General features: G+C 40.9%; 1 protein-coding gene across 1 annotated transcript in view; it reads right to left on the reverse strand.

Annotated features, from left to right (window-relative positions):
* Positions 1-389: 389 nt before the first annotated feature.
* LOC149182457 (kinesin-like protein KIN-12D) overlaps positions 390-23,019 on the reverse strand; it is a 303,163-nt gene continuing 280,533 nt past the window's right edge. Inside the window, exons 17-18 of the mRNA XM_089414561.1 lie at positions 609-678; positions 390-398 (exon numbers count right to left, since the gene is read on the reverse strand). Of these exons, the coding sequence (XP_089270687.1) occupies positions 390-398; positions 609-678 (79 nt within the window). The remainder of the gene's footprint in view (positions 399-608; positions 679-23,019) is intronic.

Consider the following 23,019-nt stretch of genomic DNA (forward strand, 5'->3'; position numbering starts at 1 on the left):
TCCACATTAATGTAAAGCCTAATACAAGTTACCCGAGAGTTAACACTAAACATCAAATACAAAATGGGAGCACAAGGATTGCTTATTTATTTCAATTCTCCTTCAAAAACAACCAAAGAAGGTTAAGTCTTATAGTTGCTTCAAACCCCCAACATAGCATGTCTACAACAATAACTCCCATTTTGGTATTGAGGATGATGCCCAACTGTGATACTCACACTTCCTCATGCATCCTTTTATTAGATCGGTTCTACAACCTTTTAAAGATTATATCATCTCACATTATACGTTTCCTCATTTTACAAGATTGCAAATGTAAAATTATGACTGAAGTGAAACAATAAACTACGGCCCTAAGCAAACGACTTTGTTTACCCTTTCCAAATTATTTACTTCATCTGTGATTGGATAATGATTAAATGCAACCATAAAAGATGTTATTGAATTACATGAATGTTAGGTGAATAAAGAAATGCAACACATATCCTTTGAAAAGGAATTCAACTCTTCTTTTGACACATTATTGCCAAGAAAGACTCTTTAAACTATTTTAAACTTGTTAAAAATATAATAAAACTTAATGAGTTTAAAAAAGAAGAAAGTAGCACCTTGTCCCGCAGATTTGATATCTCCTCTAACATAAAATCGCGTTCACCAAACTCATAGAACTCTTGGTACCTAAGATGATAGTAGATATTGTCAACAAGGCACAAGCACACAAGGAATATAACATATGTAAAAGCCAAATAATTAACATAAAATAGCTTAATAAATAAATTTATCAACATAAACTAAATCTTATGTGAAAATGAATCAAACAATAGAGTAAAACCAATGCAAACAAGGAAGAAGACAGTTTCTACTAAAGTTTCCAACTATTTTAAAGGTACCCCGTCTTAATTTATATCTCTTTTCAAGTACAGGGTATGTTACATAATCAACCAAACATGGCTTACAATGGTACATTCCATTTAGAAGATATGTTTATCATGTAGAATAATTGATAGCATATAAGAGTCTAGATATTGTATTAATTGTGTTAAGCTAGTAACAATCAAGGGATTAATAATGAGATTAGAGTATGATTGTATCTCAAGTCAAAAGTGACCATCAACAAATGGAACATGATAAAGGCCTTCTGATTTTTTCAAAGTAAGATCTAGTACTAGATATATGAAGCAACTCAACAAAGCACAACAATTTTCAAGAGTGCCTTAGTAAATGGCATAAATCTGCTGGAAATTTATTCAAGCATAATGATAGTTTCAAATTTACTAAAATGATCACAACACTAGTGGAGAAGGGCTAATTGGACTCCAAACAGCAAAGAAAATGAAAGATACATCCTCTTTTGAAGATAAATAATAAATGTAATAGCTAACAAAGTGAACAGATATCAAAACAATGTGTATTGTGGAAATAGGAAACAAAATAACAAAAATCACTATAATTTAGGTGTTTGAGCCCTGTTACTACAAAACGGAGCACCATAGAGAAAAGTCTCACTACGCACTCTTGATTAAGAGCAACAAGGGATCAGCCACCACTATCACCTTTGTAACTATTCTCCTGTTGTCCTATGGATAGATATTATCCCCACAAGGGAGACTTCCTCAGCAAGTCTTAGAGATTAGACAACCCAAGAACTCCTAGGCCAAAATACCCACCAAGGATTCTGCTAAATAAACACCCAAGGATAATGTTCAATAAAATATAGCTTCGAGTGAGATTAGAGATAATTCAAGGTAACTAGTTCAAAAGACCCATGGCTAAACCTACACAGCTTAAATAGTCCCAAAGACGGTCAAATAGACCTCAAACATGTGCTACATTCAAATTGCCAATTCTTGTTATAAATTAGGGTTTTCAAGAAGCATAATTTACAACATTAAAAATATCACGTAAATGATGATAAACAACAAATAAACAAAGGATATTAAATGAGTAAACAAGGAAATAGGTTGCAGTAATTTTCCAATGGCTGAAAATGCATAAACAACTATGAAACCCTAGAAATCAGCCCTAAAAAGGTGGCTGAAAATGCATAAAAGATTATATTTCTACCTTTTACAATTAAGTATATGTAAAGCCTATTACCACTCAAACCAGTTGGGGACCTAAAAGGGGTTCCTAAGAAGGCAACTGCTGGTTAAGGGCAACGGTGGAGGCTTAGCCCATTGTCACCACAACTAAGTCTCCTTGCTCTTTATGGACTTTCATCGATGGGAGGAGTCCCGATAGTGTAGGGATCACTTGTAAAGTATATGTCAATGGATAGGTGGAAAGTGACCTTGGAAACCCTTTCCCAAGGATGGAGCGAAGAATGGAACTTGCTTGCTCTGTAAGAAAGGGACTTGGTCCTCCAGGGGTAAGGGGTGAGGATAGGAGGGTTGAGGGAGAAGGAATAGGCTTATAGACAAGGTTTTCAATCCCTATAATCCTTGGGGAAACTTGGATTCCCAAATGGTCCTTGACAAATAATCTTTATTGAAAAGTTTGACCATATGGGGCCAAGTGGACCTGGTCCAGGCTTGGGGATGGAATGTAGCAACCAATGATGTTCCTATCCTGGACAAGGTGAAAAGAAAGGACGAAACAAGAATATTTACTTCAAAAGGTTGAATTGATCCTATTGAGGTCTAACCTTGGGGATCCCTAGGCAAAATTTGATCCTAGAACTAGGGCTTCTGTTAATTTTAGGTATGTTCTATGCTAGAGCAATTTATTTAAATTTTCACAGTTAGCAATCACATTAGCATTAAGGTAAACTGCAAATAGAACATAAATATAAATCACAGAAGACAAGCCAAGACAAGAGGACACAAGATGTGGCGCCAGCCAGGGACAAACCCCACAATGTGGGTAAACCCTTAATCAATTCTTCTTTTATGTTCTTCATAGTTCAGCAGAGAAAGAGAGAGAGAGATAGTACATTTACAACAAAAGTCAACACTTTGACTTTCTATATCTATATGAGATCAGTTGAAGACATGTTGCTTCAATTGATTCTCTAATGGCGACTCCTTCACCTATAATCGTGCTGCATCTGGTCCACTTGCTGCACCACTGCATACGGCACCATGCTGCACTAATCATGATTATCATCACGCTGCCTATGTCCATGATCTTATTGATCATCATGTTGCCCTTTGTGTCCATGATCTCATACATCATGCTACCCATGCATCATGTTGCCCATGATCTCATCTAACATGCTGCCCATGATCATTATGCTGCCCATGCTCATGATCTCATTCATCATGATGATGTCCATGCTCCATGATCTCATACATCATGTTGCTCATTATGTTGCCCATGATCTCATACATCATGCTACCGATACTCATATCATCATGCATCATTATGCTGCTCCATTAAGCTTGTTGTCCCAGCTGTTGTGAAGGTGACTGGTTAGGGCACCTCAGATTGCTGCAGTAGTCCTCAAACAGTCATCCGAACAACCCTTAATCTCAGCAACCTTTCCTGGTGTGATTACGCTGAAGATTAAGGCACAACAAGACTCCAAAACTGCCCACGCTATCCCTTGCTGTGGTGGTATGGCCTGCGGCCTACCACACAGCCTGGCTGTAGCTTAACAGCCCTTGTATCAAACAGGCCTCCTCTATTGACTGCGGTTAAGCATCATAAAGACCGTAGCTAGGTGACTGTGGCTAGATTGCTGCATATATACCTCCATGAATTATGGCCTTGGTCAATCTGCGTCTAGAAGACTGTGATACGATCATAGGTTTATCATTCTATGACCATGACTATGTGTCTCCATGAACTGCGTGTAAGGTCTATGCCTTGCATATAACAGTCTTCAAGACAGTGAGTGAGTTCTTCATGACTGCGTGATAAGTGTCTTCATGTTGTGCATATGTATATCTGCGTATGTACAGAGGTTCCATTACAGCATATAAATTCCTTCCCTTACTGCGGCTAGGTGGCGGATAGATCTTCATGACCTGCGTATTAATCTTTATGCCCTGCGTATAAATGACTTCAAGAACTGTGTGTAAAAGGAGTCTTCTATGCTCTGATCTACGCTGCCAGATCCGAGAACATTACAGCCTCTATTGACTGCGGTTACCCTTTATTAGGACTGTTTAGACAGCGTATAGGTACCTGCGTTTAGGGCTGCATAAGGCCATAGTTCATCACGGTGTTTTAGAGCTCCATGTTGTTGGGAGCCTCTTTCTTCATCTACGTCTTGATGTCTTCTCCATGACTGGAATTAGGGCATCACTTGAAGACCAGCGTATCACTCTTTGCTGTCTCTCTCCTTCACCAAAAACCCAGACGTGGAGAGGATGAGACTACACATGAAGAGGTGTGTGCCCAAATGATTTCAAGTCCTTTATATTTATACTAAAAACGTAGATGATGAATAGACACTACTATTGGACTTCTGAGCCTACTCAAGTTGCTAGCCGACTTGATAATTTGATTTATAACATAAATAAATTCATAAATTCATAAATACTTATCGGAATCGGATGATCTTTAGATCAATCCTACACCCCTCGATGAGAGGGATCCAATAAAAATATCAGCTGCCATAAATAATATGACCCACATGGAGTTTGGCCCTAGTTGCCAATTTTAACAGCTTGGGATTCACGGAGATTCCACCGTTAGAATTGCCACAAATTTGGACGAGAGGGCGGTGACCCACCAGCGCAATAGCCTATAGGAGATCGAAACTTTTCCTTGGGTCAATTCCCGGTAAATTGATGCCCTAGGTGACCTAATGGGGCTAGACCTAGGGAAAATGGGGAAAAGGGTAAAAAGAGGGTTAAAATGATCACCCTTTTTGAGGGATTAGTGCCTAATTCACTTGGGGATATGGAGTCAAGGATGATGATGAGTAAGGACTTGGTTTCTTGATCAAAGAGGCCCGGAAATTCAGCTTCATCCAATGTTGAGAGAAAGAAAAGAAAAGTGACCTTCAAGCATTTATACTTCAAAGAAAATGATGCAAGCTTATCGAGACAAATAATCTCTAGGACATTTCATTCATATAACATTGGCCCATACATTAAATTAGCTAAAACATGCTTAATTCCACATTTCAATTATGCAGCAACTAGCCTTAATTCTAGCAGTATGCAGCAACAAGAATAACAACATCAAAATTTTCTTACAACATTATAGAATATATCCAACCAACATTTCCTTTGCAAGACAAAGCTCCAAGACAAGAAAAATAGCTCAAATCCATACGTCAAAATTCATCCATCTCCAAAAAAATATTCTCCAAAGAAAAAATGTGAAGTTCTCTACGATTAGAGAGATCCCAAGTCAAGTGATGATCCAAATGAATGTACCTAACATCAATATATAGTCTCCTAAGGAGTTCAAATTAGCCTATGGGCCTACATTAGCCCCTAATGATAAAATAATGTGCAAATGAAACCCCTATTGGTGACAAGCCCACCAAACTAGCTCACAAGTGGAAAAGTAAGCCTCACAAGGGGCCAAATAATAATATGTACATGTCGTGGAGTCATGTACATGTATAAATAAGCCTCAAAGGCCTAATAATGTCCTGAAGTGAGATGATGAGGAATAAATTCCTCAGAATATTATGGACAAGGGGATGACCCCTTGTTCTCCAAGTAGTAGACCTGTGGTGCTCCTAGTGGGTCTGAGGGCACATAAATGACCCCATGGGTCTCCATATGAATCGGAGAGGCTTGTTGATCCCCTGCAAAGGTCCGAGTGGTGGAAAGAATGTTGTCATGACATCATAGAAGCCCTGGGATGCCTGCCAAGATTGTGGGGTTCCTGTGGGGGCCAGCTAGGCATAATTTACCAAGCATATTACCATCATCCCAAAAGTGGATCGCTAGTAGTCTCTGAGCATCGATGAAGATCTATGGAGTGTTGTCTATTGCCGTGGAGGCCAATGGCTCTCTATGCACACCCTATATGTGTCAATGTAGACCTCTTAGGGTTAGGATCCCGTATAGGGAGACCAAACCCGAATGGAAACCACCTGTAATCCTGCATAAGATCCAATGCGTCCCCTAGGCTTCCAGTGCAACCAGACATTAAAATAATCAGGTAAAAGAGTTTACAAATCATGGATAACAAAGTGGGCACTTCATAATGGCATGCCCTTCCGTAGTGGGATTTGGCATATACTAGTGTCTCCAACCTCCAAAGGGGGTTAACCAAGTACCTTATTAGGCGGTTTCAGCGTTTAAAGGGGATAGTATGTCCAAGGTACATCCCTCTAATGGGGGTGGCAAGTGATAAATAACTGGAATGGAATAGGGAATGAGAGGGGCAACCTTGGGCCACATATTGGAGCATAGGTGTAGTTGGATAAGGGGAATCCCACACATGGGTATGTAATGTGTAGGAGGGAGAAATCGTGGTACATGGGGTTCCCTGACCTTGATTTTTCCACCTTTCTTTATATGCCATTTGCCTTTTATGAATTTTCTTTAATTCACTGCTTGGGGCTCAAAGGACATGAGCATGATATGTAAGATATAGCAATGATTATTGCCTTTTAGGTAGGGCAGTTCATTGCCCTCCAGGGGTTGGGACAATCATGGGTTCCTGAATGATAAAGGAGCCTCATCTAGGGCCTATGGAACTAGAGAGATGACAATGGATTGGAGTAGAGCTTATTTATTGGCTTTTGCCCACGTGCTAATTATTTTGTCTCGACTACCTTTTGCATTTTTTGGCATAATATCCTGTTAAATGTGGCCAATTATGCTTTTTTCTTTTTCTTTTAGCTGCTTCATGTTGATTTTGGGTAGCATCGGATGTGCTCTAGCTCCGAAATTTTGTCGAGGGGCTAGCACACATAAGATCTCCAGAACTCAGAAATCGTTTGGAGAAATTCCACCCGAATGAGGAGTTATTTAAATAATTAATATTTCTAGTGAGTTCCTAAGTCTAAACTTACGAAAATAAAAATATTAATGTGTATTAATGAAAATATGGGTGAGAAGGTTCCTGCAATTCTGGCGTTTCTGGCAATTCCGGCTTTTCCGGTAATTCCGGCTTTTCCAGCTTTTCCTTAGGATCTCTCCTCCTACTAAAACCCAAAGACAAGTACATAGAGGAAGAGATCCAAGTGTGTGTCGAAATGACTTGAAGTCCTCTTCTATTTATACTAAAACGTAGAGGTTGAATAGACATGACTGTTGGGCTTCTGAGCCTACGTAGGTTGCTGGCCAACTTAACAATTTGTCCATAACATAAATAAATTCATCACTTCATAAATACTTATCGAAATCGGATGTTATTTAGATCAACCCTACACCTCTCAATGAGAGGGATCCAATAAAAATATCAGCTACCATAAATAATATGACCCACATAGAGTTTGGCCCTAGTTGCAAATTTTAACACTCCCTCTCAACTAGGGAGAACTCCATCCGCTGATCCATATGTCCAATTGTCCAATTGTACTATCTCTGCTATCAGTGCCTTGCACTGCTCTGCTAGCTCTGCTCAGCTCTATTCGCTCAGCTCTGTTGGGTCTGCTCAGCTCTGTTGGCTCTGCTCGACTCTGTTGGCTCTGCTCAACTTTGTTGGCTCTACTCTGCTCTGTTGGCTCTGCTCTGCTCTGTTGGCTCTGCTGACTCTGCTCTGCTCTGCTCAGCTCTGCTAGCTCTGCTTTGCGCTACTCAATTCTGCTGGCTTTGCTTTGCTCTGCTCAGCTCTGTTGGTTTTGCTCAGCTCTGCTCTGCTCTACTCAGCTCTGTTGGCTCTACTCTGCTCAACTTAGCTCTGTTGAACCATGAAGAAGAAGAATTGATCGAGAATGTGTCATACCATTCTCCACTGACCCGAAGTCAGTCTCAGAGTGTGTACCACTAGTCCCAGACCAGTCCTAAACCGACCCGAAGTCAGTGTCATAGTAGGTACAACTCCTACCACTGGTCCCAAACCAGTACACTATTGACTTGAAATCAGTCTCAAAGTATGTACCACTAGTCCCAAACTAGTCCTCAACCGACCCGAAGTCAGTGTCATAGTGGGTACAACTCCTAACACTAGTCCCAGACCAGTATCATTGATCCCAGATCAATGAAGGTCATCTTAGCATACGGAGTACGGTAGATACAGTGATGCGTCCATCAGTACTACTATGGTCCCTATCCTCATTTCCCTGCTCAGTGATCACATGAGAGGTACCTCCCATGAGTCCCAGACTACATGGGTAGGATGCCTCGACAGGAGAACTTAATCAATCTTGTCCTCACAGGAGAACTAATCATCTTGCTACACAATTGCCATGGAGAACACATCATCCAGGCCTCAGGAGAACTAATCACCCTACTACACAATTGTCATGGAGAACACATCATCCAGACCTCACAGGAGAATTAATCATCCTGCTACACAATCGTCATGGAGAACACATCATCCAGACCTCATAGGAGAATTAATCATCCTGTCCACAAGAGAGCGAATCATCCTGTCCCACAAGAGAGCAAATCATCTTGTCCCACAAGAGAACGAATCATCCTGTCCACAGGAGAGCGAATCATCCTGTCCCAGTGCGCACCACCAGGGGAGGGTGAATCACCATATGGTCGTATATTGCTCCAGTAAGAACCACAAGCCCCTAGAGCTCCCAGAGCTCAATATATACAACATGTAGGACCCTTGTACAAAGGTCTCTTGACGACTCCAAGTCGTTCGGGAAAATCACAGATTTGATATTTCCCCCGGGACTTAGACAAAGTGTAGCGACCTGTACATCATCTCATAGCAATGGAGCTTCCTTGCTCATAGACTCACCATATCCTAGATAAGGTGGTATCTAATGTCTATATGTTGGAGCAATCGTTGAATATGGGATTCCTCAATAATCGAATCCCACCTCTAGTTGTCACAGAGAATCACAGTGGTACAAACAGCTCACTTGAAGAGCTTCCCCAACCAGGCAGCTTCATACGAGATCATACTCGTAGATATGTATCCGGTCTCAGCGGTGATTATAACAACCGACTTCTGCTTCCTACTCATCCATGATATCGAAGCAGAATCCAAAGAGAACTAGCACTAAGAAGTACTCTAGTGATCCTCCACACTGCCTGCCCAATTAGCATTTGAATAATCATGCAGTTTCATATTTCCGGCAGTGTATCTCAATCCATGAGAGATTGTGCCCCGAAAACATCTCAGAAGATTCTTGGTACCAATCCAGTGAGGTTCAACCAAATATGAGCTCACCATGCTAACTACAAAACATGTCCGGACGGAAGTTCACCAAAAACATCAACACGAATGAGTTTATGAGATTCAGAGGCATTTCCCAAATCTGGTCCGACATCACTACCATATAACTTCTAAAAGTTAAGATCCTCGAGGTAGTCATAGGCTTGCAGTTCACCATTCCACATATGGAATCCAATTCCCTCTTACTTCTGCAAATGAAAGGGTCTGCACCTGTTAGAAGTAGGTCGTCCTCATAAGGTCCTGGTATGAGAGGTCTATCATCCACAACCTTCGGATGGTTTGGATCCGTTTCACTCTTAGTGAATCTCAGCATTATCAGACAGCTGTTGATCCTCTCATACTATGCCCGGGGTGTTTTGCTTCAAGCCATAGAGGGCTTTCTTCCACCTGCATATGTGAGATTCCTAATTATCAATCTCAAACCCCTTGGGTTGTTCCAGACCTGTGGACCTGCTACATGAGGGGAATGGTCCCCTTGTAAGATTTTCCTTCGGTACATCTCAGACATGTACTTTCATGCTCCTTTTGAATTCAGGCATCCCTGTCACCATCTGACTCACAGACCTTCGGTGCTACGTGACAATGGACATGGTCCCCAGTGGACTTCCTGCAATTTGATACAACCCTGAACTCAAAAACATCTTTGAAAATTCTATTTCCAAACACGTACCTTTCCATCGATGAGTGCCACCCTGAAACCTTTGACTTCCATTTCCGAGATGGACACCAGGTTCCTCTTGCGATCAGGTGCATAAAAGTGATCCGTTGTTCCTTGCTTTCTTTGAAGAGTCTACCATTTCCTTGATGACCTGCATTACCTTCGGACACTCCTTCATATAATGGCCAAACTTATTGCAACCAAGGCATCCACCCTTCCTTCCACCCTTAGATCTGAACTTCCCAATGAAGTGATCTTTATATGGGCCATCAGAAACTTCCGCTACGCCATTCTGATAATATGTTCTGCTTCGACTTCACCCTTTGTGAACTTAGAAGAGAGATGTGGAACCCATTGATCCTTTTGTCTTGTCCCTATTGTCTTTGGTGATTGCTCTTTCACTCTTGCTTGGGCATTGTCTTCACCTCAGCTCTGATCCCATGTTAATTTTAGGTATGTTCTATGCTAGAGCAATTTAATTCAATTTCTTTTCCACAATAGCAATCACATCAGCATAAAGTAAACTGCAGATAGAACATAAATATAAACGCAGAAGACAAGCCAAGACAAGAGGACACAAGATGTGGCGCTAGCCAGGGACAAACCCCAATGTGGGGAAGCCCTTGATCAATTCTTCTTTTATGTTCTTCAAAGTTCAACAGAGAAAGTGAGAGAGATGATACATTTACAATAGAATTCAATCACTTTAACTTTTGATATCGGCATGAGATTAGTTGAAGACATATTGCTTCACTTGATTCTCTAAGGTGACTCGTTCACCTATCATAGTGCTGCATCTCGTCTATTTGTTGCACATTACCATGTGACACCTTGCCGTATTGTCACATGTGTTGGACCTTGATGACTGAGCTGCTCTAATCTTCATGTTGCTCATCCTATTGCATCTTCCATGGTCTTATTCATCATCAAGTTGCCCATGCTCATGATCTCATTCATCATTATGTTGTTCATGCTCATATCATCATGCATCATTATGCTTCCCATGCTCATATCATCATGATGCTTATATCATCATGATGCTTCCCACAAGGGGGAAAACCCAAACAATCATCTTCTTATAGAATCAGATCAGAGTGAAATATCCAAGACCCAACACCAACACCAAGACTGTCACAATGAACCCAGGTCAGCCCTCCTCCAAGTTTCCTCCACCAAGTCAAAGTCAATAAAGTCAAAGATGGTCAAATTTCTGAATTGTTGTCATCCCCTGAAAATTCTTCCCCTGAAATTTTGGGCCCTGAAACAGCTTCTGAAAAACCGCAGGTACTTCACATGTGTTGACAGAATTAGGGCAAAACAGTCCGCTTCTTTTCTCCTTAGATCTCTTTCTCCTTCCTTTTACTTCTCTGGTCTTTTCTCTCTTGCTTTCACAGAAAATCGAAGTGATTACCAAAATGTGGAGCCAAAGTGCCAATATATATTTGTTCGACCATATGAAGAGACACAACTTATGGGTTGGACGACTTGTCCATCTGGAGGGCCAACTTGGTCTTGTGAAGACACATTGACTCGATAATAAATATATTTTATTTTCTTTCAAAAAGTCCAAATGGGACTTTGACTTAATGACTCATAATAATTTTTCTTTTGGCTCACATAACCCTACAAACATGAAGAACATGCTTTGACTAATAAAAATAACAAAAATCTCTTCTTTTTTTCTTTTACATGAAATACATATTGCTACAAGTGCAATGATAATTATGAAGACTGAGCCTAGTTACATTTCCAACAGTTCCCTCTCAATGTGATGGCTAGGGCATCAAATTTTGTGAAGAATTCACCATGAGAATTGCCTCCAAATTGGAGGAGAGCTAGAGGAAACACCAGCGCAGAAGGTTGTCCAAATGGTTTTGCAAAATCTCCTCTCTAATGTAATTCGCATCAAGCCCTAGGGAGGCCTCCTTATCCTTAAAGGGATGAAGAAAAAGAGGGGAGAAAAAGGTGAAAAGAAAGATGATTCATTGAGTTGAGAGTGATCACCAAGGATTTAGGACCAATGCCTAGCTATTGGGAGAATTGGAGTCAAAATGATCTTGATTTGTCAACCTCGCTCTTCAAGGAGACCTAGAGGCAACTTCACTAGCCCTAATGGAGGCAGCTACACAACTACTCTAGAAATTTACACTTCTTTGGCAATAATTAATGGAGTTTCAAGGATGCAATATGCAAAATAACCTCTAGGAACATTCATTCATTCATTATCCATGAATAACACATGCAAAATTTCCAATTGCTTCAATCTTCTAAGAAAATTTCCCACATTAAAGAGTATGAAACAATATTCCATGCATTAGACATTTATTAGATCAGACATATAGCATTGAATGACACTTAGAAGACAATGAAGTATATATCCATCCACCAAAATGCCAACAAGAAGCTCCAAGAGAGATAGAGAAATTTCCAAATGTCAAAATGCATTTAATCCATCCAAATCGCTCCACAAATTGCAGGTCGAAAATCTCCAATGAGCTAGCTGAAAATCCCAAGTGTGATGATTTCAAATAAGAGAGTGACTCTCCTAATTATACAAGTCTTACGAGTTTGAATTTCTAAAGTGCAAGCCCCTAAAGTGTCAAATGAGCTAGCAAACCCTTGGTCACAAGCCAACCAAGATAGCTTTAACATTAATTATTATTTTATTTCTCCTTTAGCCCATGTGAACCACTATCCAATGCTAGCATTGAGGCCTTAGGTGCTAAGGATGAGGGTGAGGACCTCACAAGTCATGAAGAAGAGGGGGATTCCCTCCAAATGATGCAAAACATCTCCAAACCCTTGTTTGGGCTGTATGGGCTCCAAATGGGTCTCATAGGTCTCCAAATGACTCAAGATCAAGTCAATGCTCCATTAATGAGGACTAGAAGATGACACATGCCCTCCCATGTCTCCCTGGGAAAGACAAAACCTCCTTTGGGCCCTGGATCAGCTGCCAAGTGTCGGGTGCAATGTGTAGCCAGCTGGGCAACGTGGTCCAAGTGCATCATCATCTCTGTATAACTGGGGCACAAACAAGCAATGTGGTGGTGCTGAAGAAGCCCATGGTGTGGCAATCAATGCTCTGCATGGCTGGAGGCCCATGGCTCTCAACGCTCACCCTACAAGTGCCATTATGACCCTCTAGAGGGCTTGGATCTCGTATAGGGAGGTCAAGTCCAAGACGAAAACCCACCTGCAATCCTATATAAAATCCAATGTGTCTCATCACCTTCCAATAAAATAATCCATTAGTGCAATTGAGTACATAAGCTTGCCAATCAAGGGAAAAAGTGGACACTTCATAGTGCATGCCCTTCCAAACAGGCTTTGAACATGTAATGGTGTTACCTTCCTCAACAAGGGAGGTCAATGGAGGACCCTATTAGGTGGTTTCAACCTCTAAGGGAGTAACAAGTCCATTGTACATCCATTAAATGGCAAGAGTCATCTGAAAATGTGATGGAACGAAATGGGGGCAATAGGATAGGCTCTAAGTCACATGACATGCTACAAGAGTAGCTATGATGAGCGAAGCCCATACCTTGGGTGTATGAATATAGGAGCAAGCAATCGTGCTACATGAGTTACCTCAGCCTTTGTTTTTCCACCCTTCTTTATATGACTTTTTCCTTTTTTATTGATTTCCTTCATTTAACTGCTTGGGGCTCAAAGGGATGAGAGCATGATGTGTAAGATATAGTAGTGATTACCCCCTTAAGGTGGCGTAGTTCATTACCCACCAGGGGTTGGGACAATCATGAGTTTTTCAATGATGAGAGGGGCACTCATAGGGGCCCTAGGAACCAGGGTGATGGCCATAATGATAAGGGGCAGAGCTCATGTTCGACACTTTCCCACGTGCTAAATTCTATTGTCTTGGCCATATTTTGCATTTTGTGGTGCATTTCCTATTGTGTGTGGCCATATTATGCTTTTATCTTTCCTTTTAGCTACTTCAATCTCTAAGGCATCGTTCAAGGCCCAACCCAAGGTGTGGAAAATGAGAGGGGGAGGTTAACACCTTGTGGACCCAATGCACAAATGTGAACCCAGATGGGGAAAAGGCGAAAAGGGCTTGTAGTGAGCAAATGGGAGTGAGATATATGGTATCAGGAAGCAGGACCACACAACCAAAATCAGGGTTTCCCATGTAGTGCCACTCCTAAATGTAGTAGCCAATAAGGGAGATCCCAAGGGACTAGGAATGCAAGATTAACACCCAAGTTGAGGCAAGGGAATAAGAGTACAGTCAAAACCTTTTCTTTCTGTCAAATCTCCCCACTAATCCATGCCCAAATGTACTCCAAAAAAGCAAGCATATACACCTAATTACATAATCAAAAACCATACCTTTAGGGTTGGAAGTCCCACCTTCAAAGATACGATCATGACAGATGAGCGAGGGCACACAATTGTTGGCTCAAGTGGCGGAGAACAAAAGCACATCGAGCTATCAAGTGGCTGCAAGGGGTTGTTGGCTATTGGCTGAAGACAAATCGAGAAAAAAAAATCTCCTATAGGGCTCACCCATTGGTGGTGGGTAACACAACCCGCTCTCCAAACATGGGTATGTCCACCCCAATGGTGTGCCTAACTTCCTTGTCAAGGAATCTCCCTACTAGCAACACTCCCTCAATCCGTTGTGCAGCCATGTGTTGAAATTTCTAAGTCTAACCCATTACAAATTTTCCTGCACAACTGGTTTATTTCACCTACTTGTTTAATTACAGAACAAGTTATTTAACCATATAAATATTGAAATAAACACAAATGCAATCTCAACCATCTACAGATCATCAACTAAAACAAATAGACAAACACACAAGGGACACCGTTATTTTTGGACAATTGTCACTAGAAAAACCCAACTTGGGAAAACGGTGTAGCAGTTCTGAGGGTTTTTATTATTAAGCAGCTTTTCTTGAGTACAACTGGGTGCCACACTGGCTCACCCGACAGAGAAATCAATCTGACAGTAATACCTCTCTTCGAAAGCACATATTCTGTAAGTCAGCTCCAAGAAAGTCTCTCCAACGCCTCTCTGAGGCTCCGCGTCAACCCTCATGGCCTCTGCGTCAACCTAAAACCCTCTATGTCAGCCTACAGATGTTGTGCGCTGGCTCTCTGGCCCTGTGAGTCACCCACGCAGGCCCTCTGCGCAATCACTCTGGCACTCTGCGTGGCTCCTGTTGGCTCTCGATTGCCTCTGCGCTAGTCTTCCGACACTATCTATGCCTCTCTGCTATGCACTCACTGCCCCTCCCTGCAACTCTAATCACTAGTTCGATTTCTCTCAACAAACTTCACTCCAGAAAATCGAATTGACTAATCAATCTTGGTGTATCTCCAACTGACCCTTAAGCCTCCTCTTATGCTTTTTCTGTTGAGTCTTTAACAGCCGAGATTAAATCTCTAATCAATGGCTAAGATTAGATTTGGCTTGATCCAAGTCATTTAGAACCTTCTCTCCCAGTTTTATATTAATACCCATTAATATTTTTATTTTCCTAAGTTTAGACTTAGGAACCCATTAAAGATATTAATTATTTTAATATCTCTCTAACCAGGTGGAATTTCCCCAAACCATTTCTGGGTCTTGGAGATCTCATGTGCTTTAGCCTCTCCACCAATGTTCATGGCTAGAGCACATCTGTTGCTACCCCAAATCAACACTTCCTCTTAGCGAGGAATGTGCTCTAGTAATGCTCCACCACAAAACATCACCCTGATCATCTGGCACCACTACCTGTGCTGATGCATGGCCTTCCTGCCCAACATCCTCTGCACTATTGCCTCTTCTACTGCTGCCCACAGCTCTACCACTTCCACTGCTACATCTGTACTGTAGCTCCCTCTGCATCTGTGTTGTTGTTGGTCCTTCCTCCAAACACTTCATCTGAATTTGCACTGCAGCCTTCTCTCATCATGCTGCCCATAGCACTACCACTGCTACTTTTGCACTGCAACTCAGTTCCTGAGACGATGGTGACTCATCTACACAACTACTAACATCCTTGTCAGGCTAGAAGCCCTCCTAATGCTGAAGCTCTCTCTGTTGCTATCCTGTGCTCCTTCTGTTGTCGTTGCACTGCTGCAACACCTTTGTGTCTCTCGCAATGCTACAAACACCTCTGTGCCTTCCTGCACTACTGCAACCTCCTTTGTGCCTCTCGCACTGCTGGAACCCTCTCTGCATTGCCAGGGACTACATCACTCTAGCATTGTTATGTCGCTCCATCTGCATCTTCTTCTACCAACATCCATCATCCTGCTATTGTCACTCGGGGCTCCCGTAGCCAGATATGATCCAAGAGTTTTGGTACCTGAAAGATCCTGCCCCACATATCCTGTAGTCCCCCTGACTACAGCTCAATGTCACCCCACCTCTTCTCTAGAGGTACATGAGCACTCATGGCACAATTGTCATCAGTCTCTACTTCCTTCTCCGCCTTAGTCGGCGCTGCCTTCAAGTCAAAAGCCTCTCCCTTATTCTTCTTCCTGGGACACTGGGTTGCATAATGACCCAACTCCCCACAATGAAAGCACTTTATCTTGGAGAAGTCCTTCTTCTTCCTCTCCCCTTATGGTCCTACATATGCCAGAGCCACATCCTCTTCCTCCTCTTTCTTAATTCGAACTCCTTTTCCGCTACTTCCCGTCTTAGTTAGCCATCTGATCTATTCTTGGCGAAGAGCTACCCACATCTCTTCCCAACCTGGAAGATTCACTCCGCCCAAAATGCTTTGGACGAATGTCTTCCACTCCTCGGAGACTGCGTTCAAGGCGGTCCTCAACATGAACTCCTGATCCAGCGTGGACCCTATGGAAGTAAGTTCATTCTAAATCTCCCACAACCTGCTGAGGAATAGATCTATATGCTCCCCCTTCTGCATCTGATACGACCGCAATTGATTCTCTAGTAGCATCTTCCTCTGCGTGGAAGTGCCTTGATATAATATCGTCAATATATCCCACATCTCCTATGTCGTATTCTCCTCAGCAATATGTTGAACTACATGATCCTTGACCCCATCAAGGATTATGCACTTTGCCTTGGCCATTGCATCCTCATACCTTTCATTATCAGTTGGGTCAACTGGGATAGCCACGGTTCTCAAGGCGAAGGCCTTGATGCGATGTCTATCCAGAACAGACAGGATCATGGCCTCCCACATGACAAAGTTGAATGCTCCGTCCAACCTGTCTTGATCCCGCAGTCCATTCATTGCCATCTCTGCTCTTCTCTTCGACTCCTTCTGAGTTTCTACTTCCCTTCTGGAAGTTCTCTTCTAGACTCCCTCTAAGTCTCGATTTCCTACTGGAAATCTTCTCCTAGATTCCCTTTGAATCTCGATTTCGCTCTTGGAAATCCTTCTGCCAACGGTCGAATCACACCTCTCTGATCCCCTTTGCTCCTGTTGACCACTACCGGTCAACTACCCATGCAGTACACCCCCTCTTTTCTTGGCAGAAATGGGTAGCACCTGAACGACGTGTCCGTGCCAGCCTGTAGTCATCAGCAGCTTGATCATTTTAATTGTAAACCCAGTCTGCATGTATGAATTGTAAATAATCTTAGCAGATATGAGTCGTTTATGTAAAATTGCCTAGGTGGACCTAACTTTCTAATGATAATCTACGTCCCGGAAGGTTTTTCGTCTCACCGATCTATGATCGGCAGAGTTTTCCTTCAGCCTGACCCCAAAGCCGGGATGGATTTTGTTATTAGAACTTTAGGAGAATTCTAGTGTGTTAATCTACTATATTATAGTTGTGCCGCAGAAACTGGGTGATTTATGAAGGTCTATGATAAAGGAGTTTTCCCCCTTAAGATGTAAATTGTAAAAGTCATGATGTAATGTGTCTTGAGGGTTGGAAAATGTTTTAAATCCCCTCATGAGCCCTAAGTCCTAGGTCCTAGGTGATGTTTCCAAAGGCTTAGTTCGATGATCCATTTAAGAAAATAAATAAAAATTAAAAAATAAAAAAATGAAATAAAAAAAAAATTATAAAATAAAGCAAAAACCCTAAATAATAAAATAATAATATTTTGAGTGAATGCATGCAAAATATTATTTTTAATAATAAGTTAACAATTTCGACGGATGAGATTAAGGGATGTCTTGATCCTTATCGACGGTCGAGATCATTTCGACATGGATCACTCGAACTACCGTTGGGATCATTTCCTTTAAGTAGGGTGCTAGGGGTCATTTCAGATCATTGGATCTGTGAGTCTGGTACTGAAGAAGCTCTCTTGTAATCTGTTTCTGGTTAATAAAAGAAGACTTTGGGGTCCAAATCTTGCTGGTGTTACTCTCTGGAAGTGCTGTGAGCTAATTTAGTTTCTGCATATTTTACTTTTCAGCCATTAATAATAGCTTATTGTAGAGTATTGTGAGCACAGGTATCTTGTTCACTTGCTAGGGTTTGAGTGGTGTTAGGGTTTCTGAAGTAATGGCAGGTATCTCCATTACTTTTGGGATCTAGCAGCATTTTTGCCCTCTTTACTGATGGTTGTTTTGAGTTGTGCAGAAAACTCTTACTGAAGAAGATTGGTGGGCGTTTGGGGAAGTTCTCGGCTGAACCAGCCAACTCCCGCAAGCATTTTTTTTGCTGAGCCCAGCTGGATTTGATCCTGGGTCTATCATTCAGTTTATTTTTCTAATTTACATGAGAGATTTTCTGAAGTTCTTCACAGTGAAATCTGAAGTTGTTTTCGATAATATTTCTGTGCTTATTGCTGAATCTGGCTGTTAAGGGGCCAAAATCTGTAAATTAATCAAGCTGATCTAGGGTTTCAAATTTTTTGCTTTATACAGTTTTCATTAGGGTTTTGTTTTCTTGTACAGGGTTTTCATCAAGATCAAATTTTCAGAAAGAGATTCTCGAAATCATAAAGGGGTTGATCGAATTCCGGAACCTGCCTGCCGATTTAGTAAGGTATCGAAGCCGTAAAGAGATAATTCGCTGTCGGCTGGGGAAGTATCAAACCGATTTATGTTATTGCCCTCCTCCGTCATCTGATTTCCTGGAAGCCGCAAGCAAAAGGCGTAATAGCATATGGCGTGACTGCATTAGATCGATGGGTAAAAAATTTGTTTAATACAGTGCTCAGGTATCGAAGCTGCACAGCGGGTGAAAAACGTCAGAAGACGCAGCCGTTTTCAATGTGATCTACCCTGCGTCAGGCAGCAAGCAAGTCTCAAATTGATTCAGCAATCCGTCTGTCGACTTCAACATTGGGCCAATTTTCTCATGCAATCGTTTGAAAGTAATATGCGGTTATAGGCATAGCTCAATTCCACTGTGCGTTCTTACGGCGTTCATATGTGGGAGCTTTCAGAAAATCTGCCGTATTCACCATCGGCTCAGGTATTTACTCTGCAACGTCTGCGTATTTCCCTAAGCTCATCAACACGCCTAAATCGATTTGAAGGCCAGGTAAAGTTCGCTCAGGTAAGTCCCAAATTGATTTAAGTCCTTCTCTGTCCGCCGCATTCTATCCCTGTCGAGGTTTTTCTCCACGCGTTCGGTAATTTTCTTTGAGCCAAGGTTACGATTTAATTCGGCTTTTCATTATCATATATGCAAATGCGTGGTCACATTTTAGTCTAGGGTTTAGCTTCAGTTTTGAGTTATATGTGCGGTCAAATAAATTCGATTTTTCTTTTGGTTATTCGGATTATAACATAGGTTATTTCCTTTTTTTAGTTTTGTTTAGATTAAATCCTAAAATCGTTTTGTTATTTAGGATTAAAATTTTAGTATTTTGATAATTCTTTTCTTTTAGGATTTCTTTAATTGTTAAATTTAGATTTATATATATATATATATATATATATATATATATTAAAAAAAAAGTATAAAAAAAATATTTGGAAATTTTTCTTTGGCCAGATTCTGTTGCTCTCGGGAAATTATCTGATGTGGGATTAATGTTTATCATTTGCATGTGCTTGAATGATCATTTAAAAAAAAAATTGCTCCATAAATGTGATATCTGGTTAGTGTTTAAAATCGAATTTTATCTTTTGAAGCTTTAATAGCTGGATCATCGTTTAAGCATCTTCTCTCATTTTGGTAATCTTTGTGGTTTTACTGGATATTTAGCATCATTCAAGATATTTGATGACAAATGATTACTGTTCATGGTCTATATTTCTATATCATCTAACAAGTAATCGTTTAAAAATCAATCTCTTAAGGCACTGGTCTATTAATCTAATAAAATCTATTTAGTGCTGGTTTCCTTTCGTGTCTCCCAACCCAACTAGTTCACAGTTGGTCGTCCTTTTCCTACAGGGTCTACCCACCTTAGCCGCGGGAGACAGGCTTAAACGGAGAGATCGGGGATCAGAGTGACAGCCCCCGGTCTGAGCGTTATCGTGTCAATCTGCTCGACAACATTTTTTGGCGCCGTTGCCGGGGACACTTTGTTCTCGGTGTTTCAACGACAATCATCCTTCTCATTTCTTATTTTGTCATCTGGCCCGGCAACGCCAACATTTTTTGGTGCCGTTGCCGAGGACAGAGTTTTTCTGTTCCTGGAGTTTCATCGACATTCATTTTCTCATCTTTCTCATCTCTCATTTTGAGCTGGCAGATTCAACCTTTGGGGTTATCATTTGGATCTTTTATTGCCTTATTTTTCGTCATATCAGCAGCATCTCTTTGGTTTGTTTCTTGTTTGGGTGGCGACTCCATTTTCTCATTTTTCCCAGACAAGAAGCCTTCCTGATATCTTCTTGTTGGTTGCTTTTTTGGATCTTAGAATCAGATTCAGTGTTCAAGTGGCGACTCCACTTCTTTCATCTCTTGATTTTCTTGAGCAGAGATCTATTTCTATCATCCATCTGATCCCTTATTATTCATCATGGATTATTCATTTAAACCATGTCATTTTACTGACCGTCTCCATGATTTTCCAGAGGAGGCCATTTCTAAATTACCTATATTCTCGGGCGGTGATTCAATCACTGTTAAAATGCATCTAGGCTTGTTGGCTCGTATAGTGATCATATATTGTAGACCCCCTCAGTTTAATCATGAAGATATCAAGATGCGTCTTTTTGTATTTTCTTTAGAGGGTGATGCTTTGAATTGGTTTAACAATTTTCCTAAGGATTCTTTCACTTCTTTACAAGACATTGTCAATGCTTTTAAAGATAGATATGGTAATCCAAACAGCTTGCCTTCTGCCCCTAAAATTGTGCAACAGAATAAAAGTAATTTGATAAAAGGTCCAGCTGACAGTGAAAGATTTCAAGACGATTCTTCATATCAGAATGTGTCATCCACCTGTACTATTGCAGATCAAGTCCATGATAGTGGAAAAGCAGGGATAAGTGACAACGAAAAGGAAGAGAAAAAGCAAATTATACAAGAACTAATGCTGCTGGTGAAAAATATGGAAAGCAATCAAACTAATTATGTCAATGATGTGAAAACTTTATACACCCACCTGGAAAAACGTAATAGGGAGATGGAGATTGTGCAAAATCAATACGCTAAGGAAATTGAAGCCATAAAGACTAATCATGAAACAGAATTTAGATTCATGCAAAGCAAAATGTCAAACTTAGAGGAAAATATGGCAACCATGAAAGCGGATCATGATAGGGAAATTAATTCTATGCAAAACAAGTTATTAACTATGGATGAAGAAATGACTATCATGACGTTTGATCATAATAATCAGTTGGCCACCATGCAAGCAAATCACAAAGAAGAAATAAACTCCATGCAGCATTGCTTGATGGACATAAAGGAAAAGAACGATAAAGTAATAAAAGATATGGAAGAGAACCATGCCAGGAAAATCAGTGCTATAAAGGTTGAACACTCTAGTCAGATGGATGCCATTAAAATACAGGTTCAAAAGTTTCAACAATGGTCAAAGGATGAGAGAAACCAGGGGACATCAAAAGATCAGGAGCCTTCTCATTTGTCGTAACAAGTTCCATCTTATTATGAGGAGGTCATTGGTTCAATTGAAAGATGGTTAATTCAAGGTGATCCAGATACACTGAAAAATGATAAGGATCAGATGCAAGATAAAGAAAGACATGTCACGCATATCTCTCATACTTCATCTGATAGCTTTGAAACAGAAAGTTACATGTCATCAGTGATACAGCCTACCACAAAGAAAAAGCGCAAGAGAAAGAAAATGAGAAGAAGATTTGATGCATCAGACGGCGGTGAGCTTGATTTTCGGATAGGAAAAAGTCCTACCATATGCAGAATTGGACATGGCACATCCGACAAGCAGCCGACAGATTTGCCTGAAAGAAGGCAAATGCTCAGTATACGCTATATTGAACACATCTGATGCCATGGGGCATCCTTTGTATTGTATTTCTAACCCTACTTGTCATTTCAGCATTTTCATTTCGGTTTTAGGATTAGATTTGCTTTTCTAGATTAGTTAATAAATGAAGAGCTTATATCTTTCCTGTGCTTAATGTTATATGATGATTTTTGGACGGACGCTACTTATATTTTGTTGTGTGTTGCATGGATGCAGATTCTGGATTCTCACATTCCTACAGAGCAGCAACGTGTCCCCAAGTAGAGCCAGATGTTGACCACTACCGGTCAACTACCCATGCAGTACACCCCCTCTTTTCTTGGCAGAAAGGGGTAGCACCTGAACGACGTGTCCGTGCCAGCCTGCAGTCATCAGCAGCTTGATCATTTTAATTGTAAACCCAGTCTGCATGTATGAATTGTAAATAATCTTAGCAGATATGAGTCGTTTATGTAAAATTGCCTAGGTGGACCTAACTTTCTAATGATAATCTATGTCCCAGAAGGTTTTTCGTCTCACCGATCTATGATCGGCAGAGTTTTCCTTCAGCCTGACCTCAAAGCCGGGATGGCTTTTGTTATTAGAACTTTAGGAGAATCCTAGTGTGTTAATCTGCTAGAATATAGTTGTGTCGCAGAAACTGGGTGATTTATGAGGGTCTATGATAAAGGGGTTTTCCCCCTTAAGATGTAAATTGTAAAAGTCATGATGTAATGTGTCTTGAGGGTTGGAAAATGTTTTAAATCCCCTCATGAGCCCTAAGTCCTAGGTCCTAGGTGATGTTTCCAAAGGCTTAGTTCGATGATCCATTTATGAAAATAAATAAAAT

The sequence above is a fragment of the Pinus tabuliformis genome, chromosome 3_2, assembly GCF_031772625.1.
Source record: "Pinus tabuliformis cultivar Carrire ecotype Pingquan chromosome 3_2, CPIR1, whole genome shotgun sequence".
In the NCBI taxonomy this organism is placed as follows: domain Eukaryota; kingdom Viridiplantae; phylum Streptophyta; class Pinopsida; order Pinales; family Pinaceae; genus Pinus; species Pinus tabuliformis.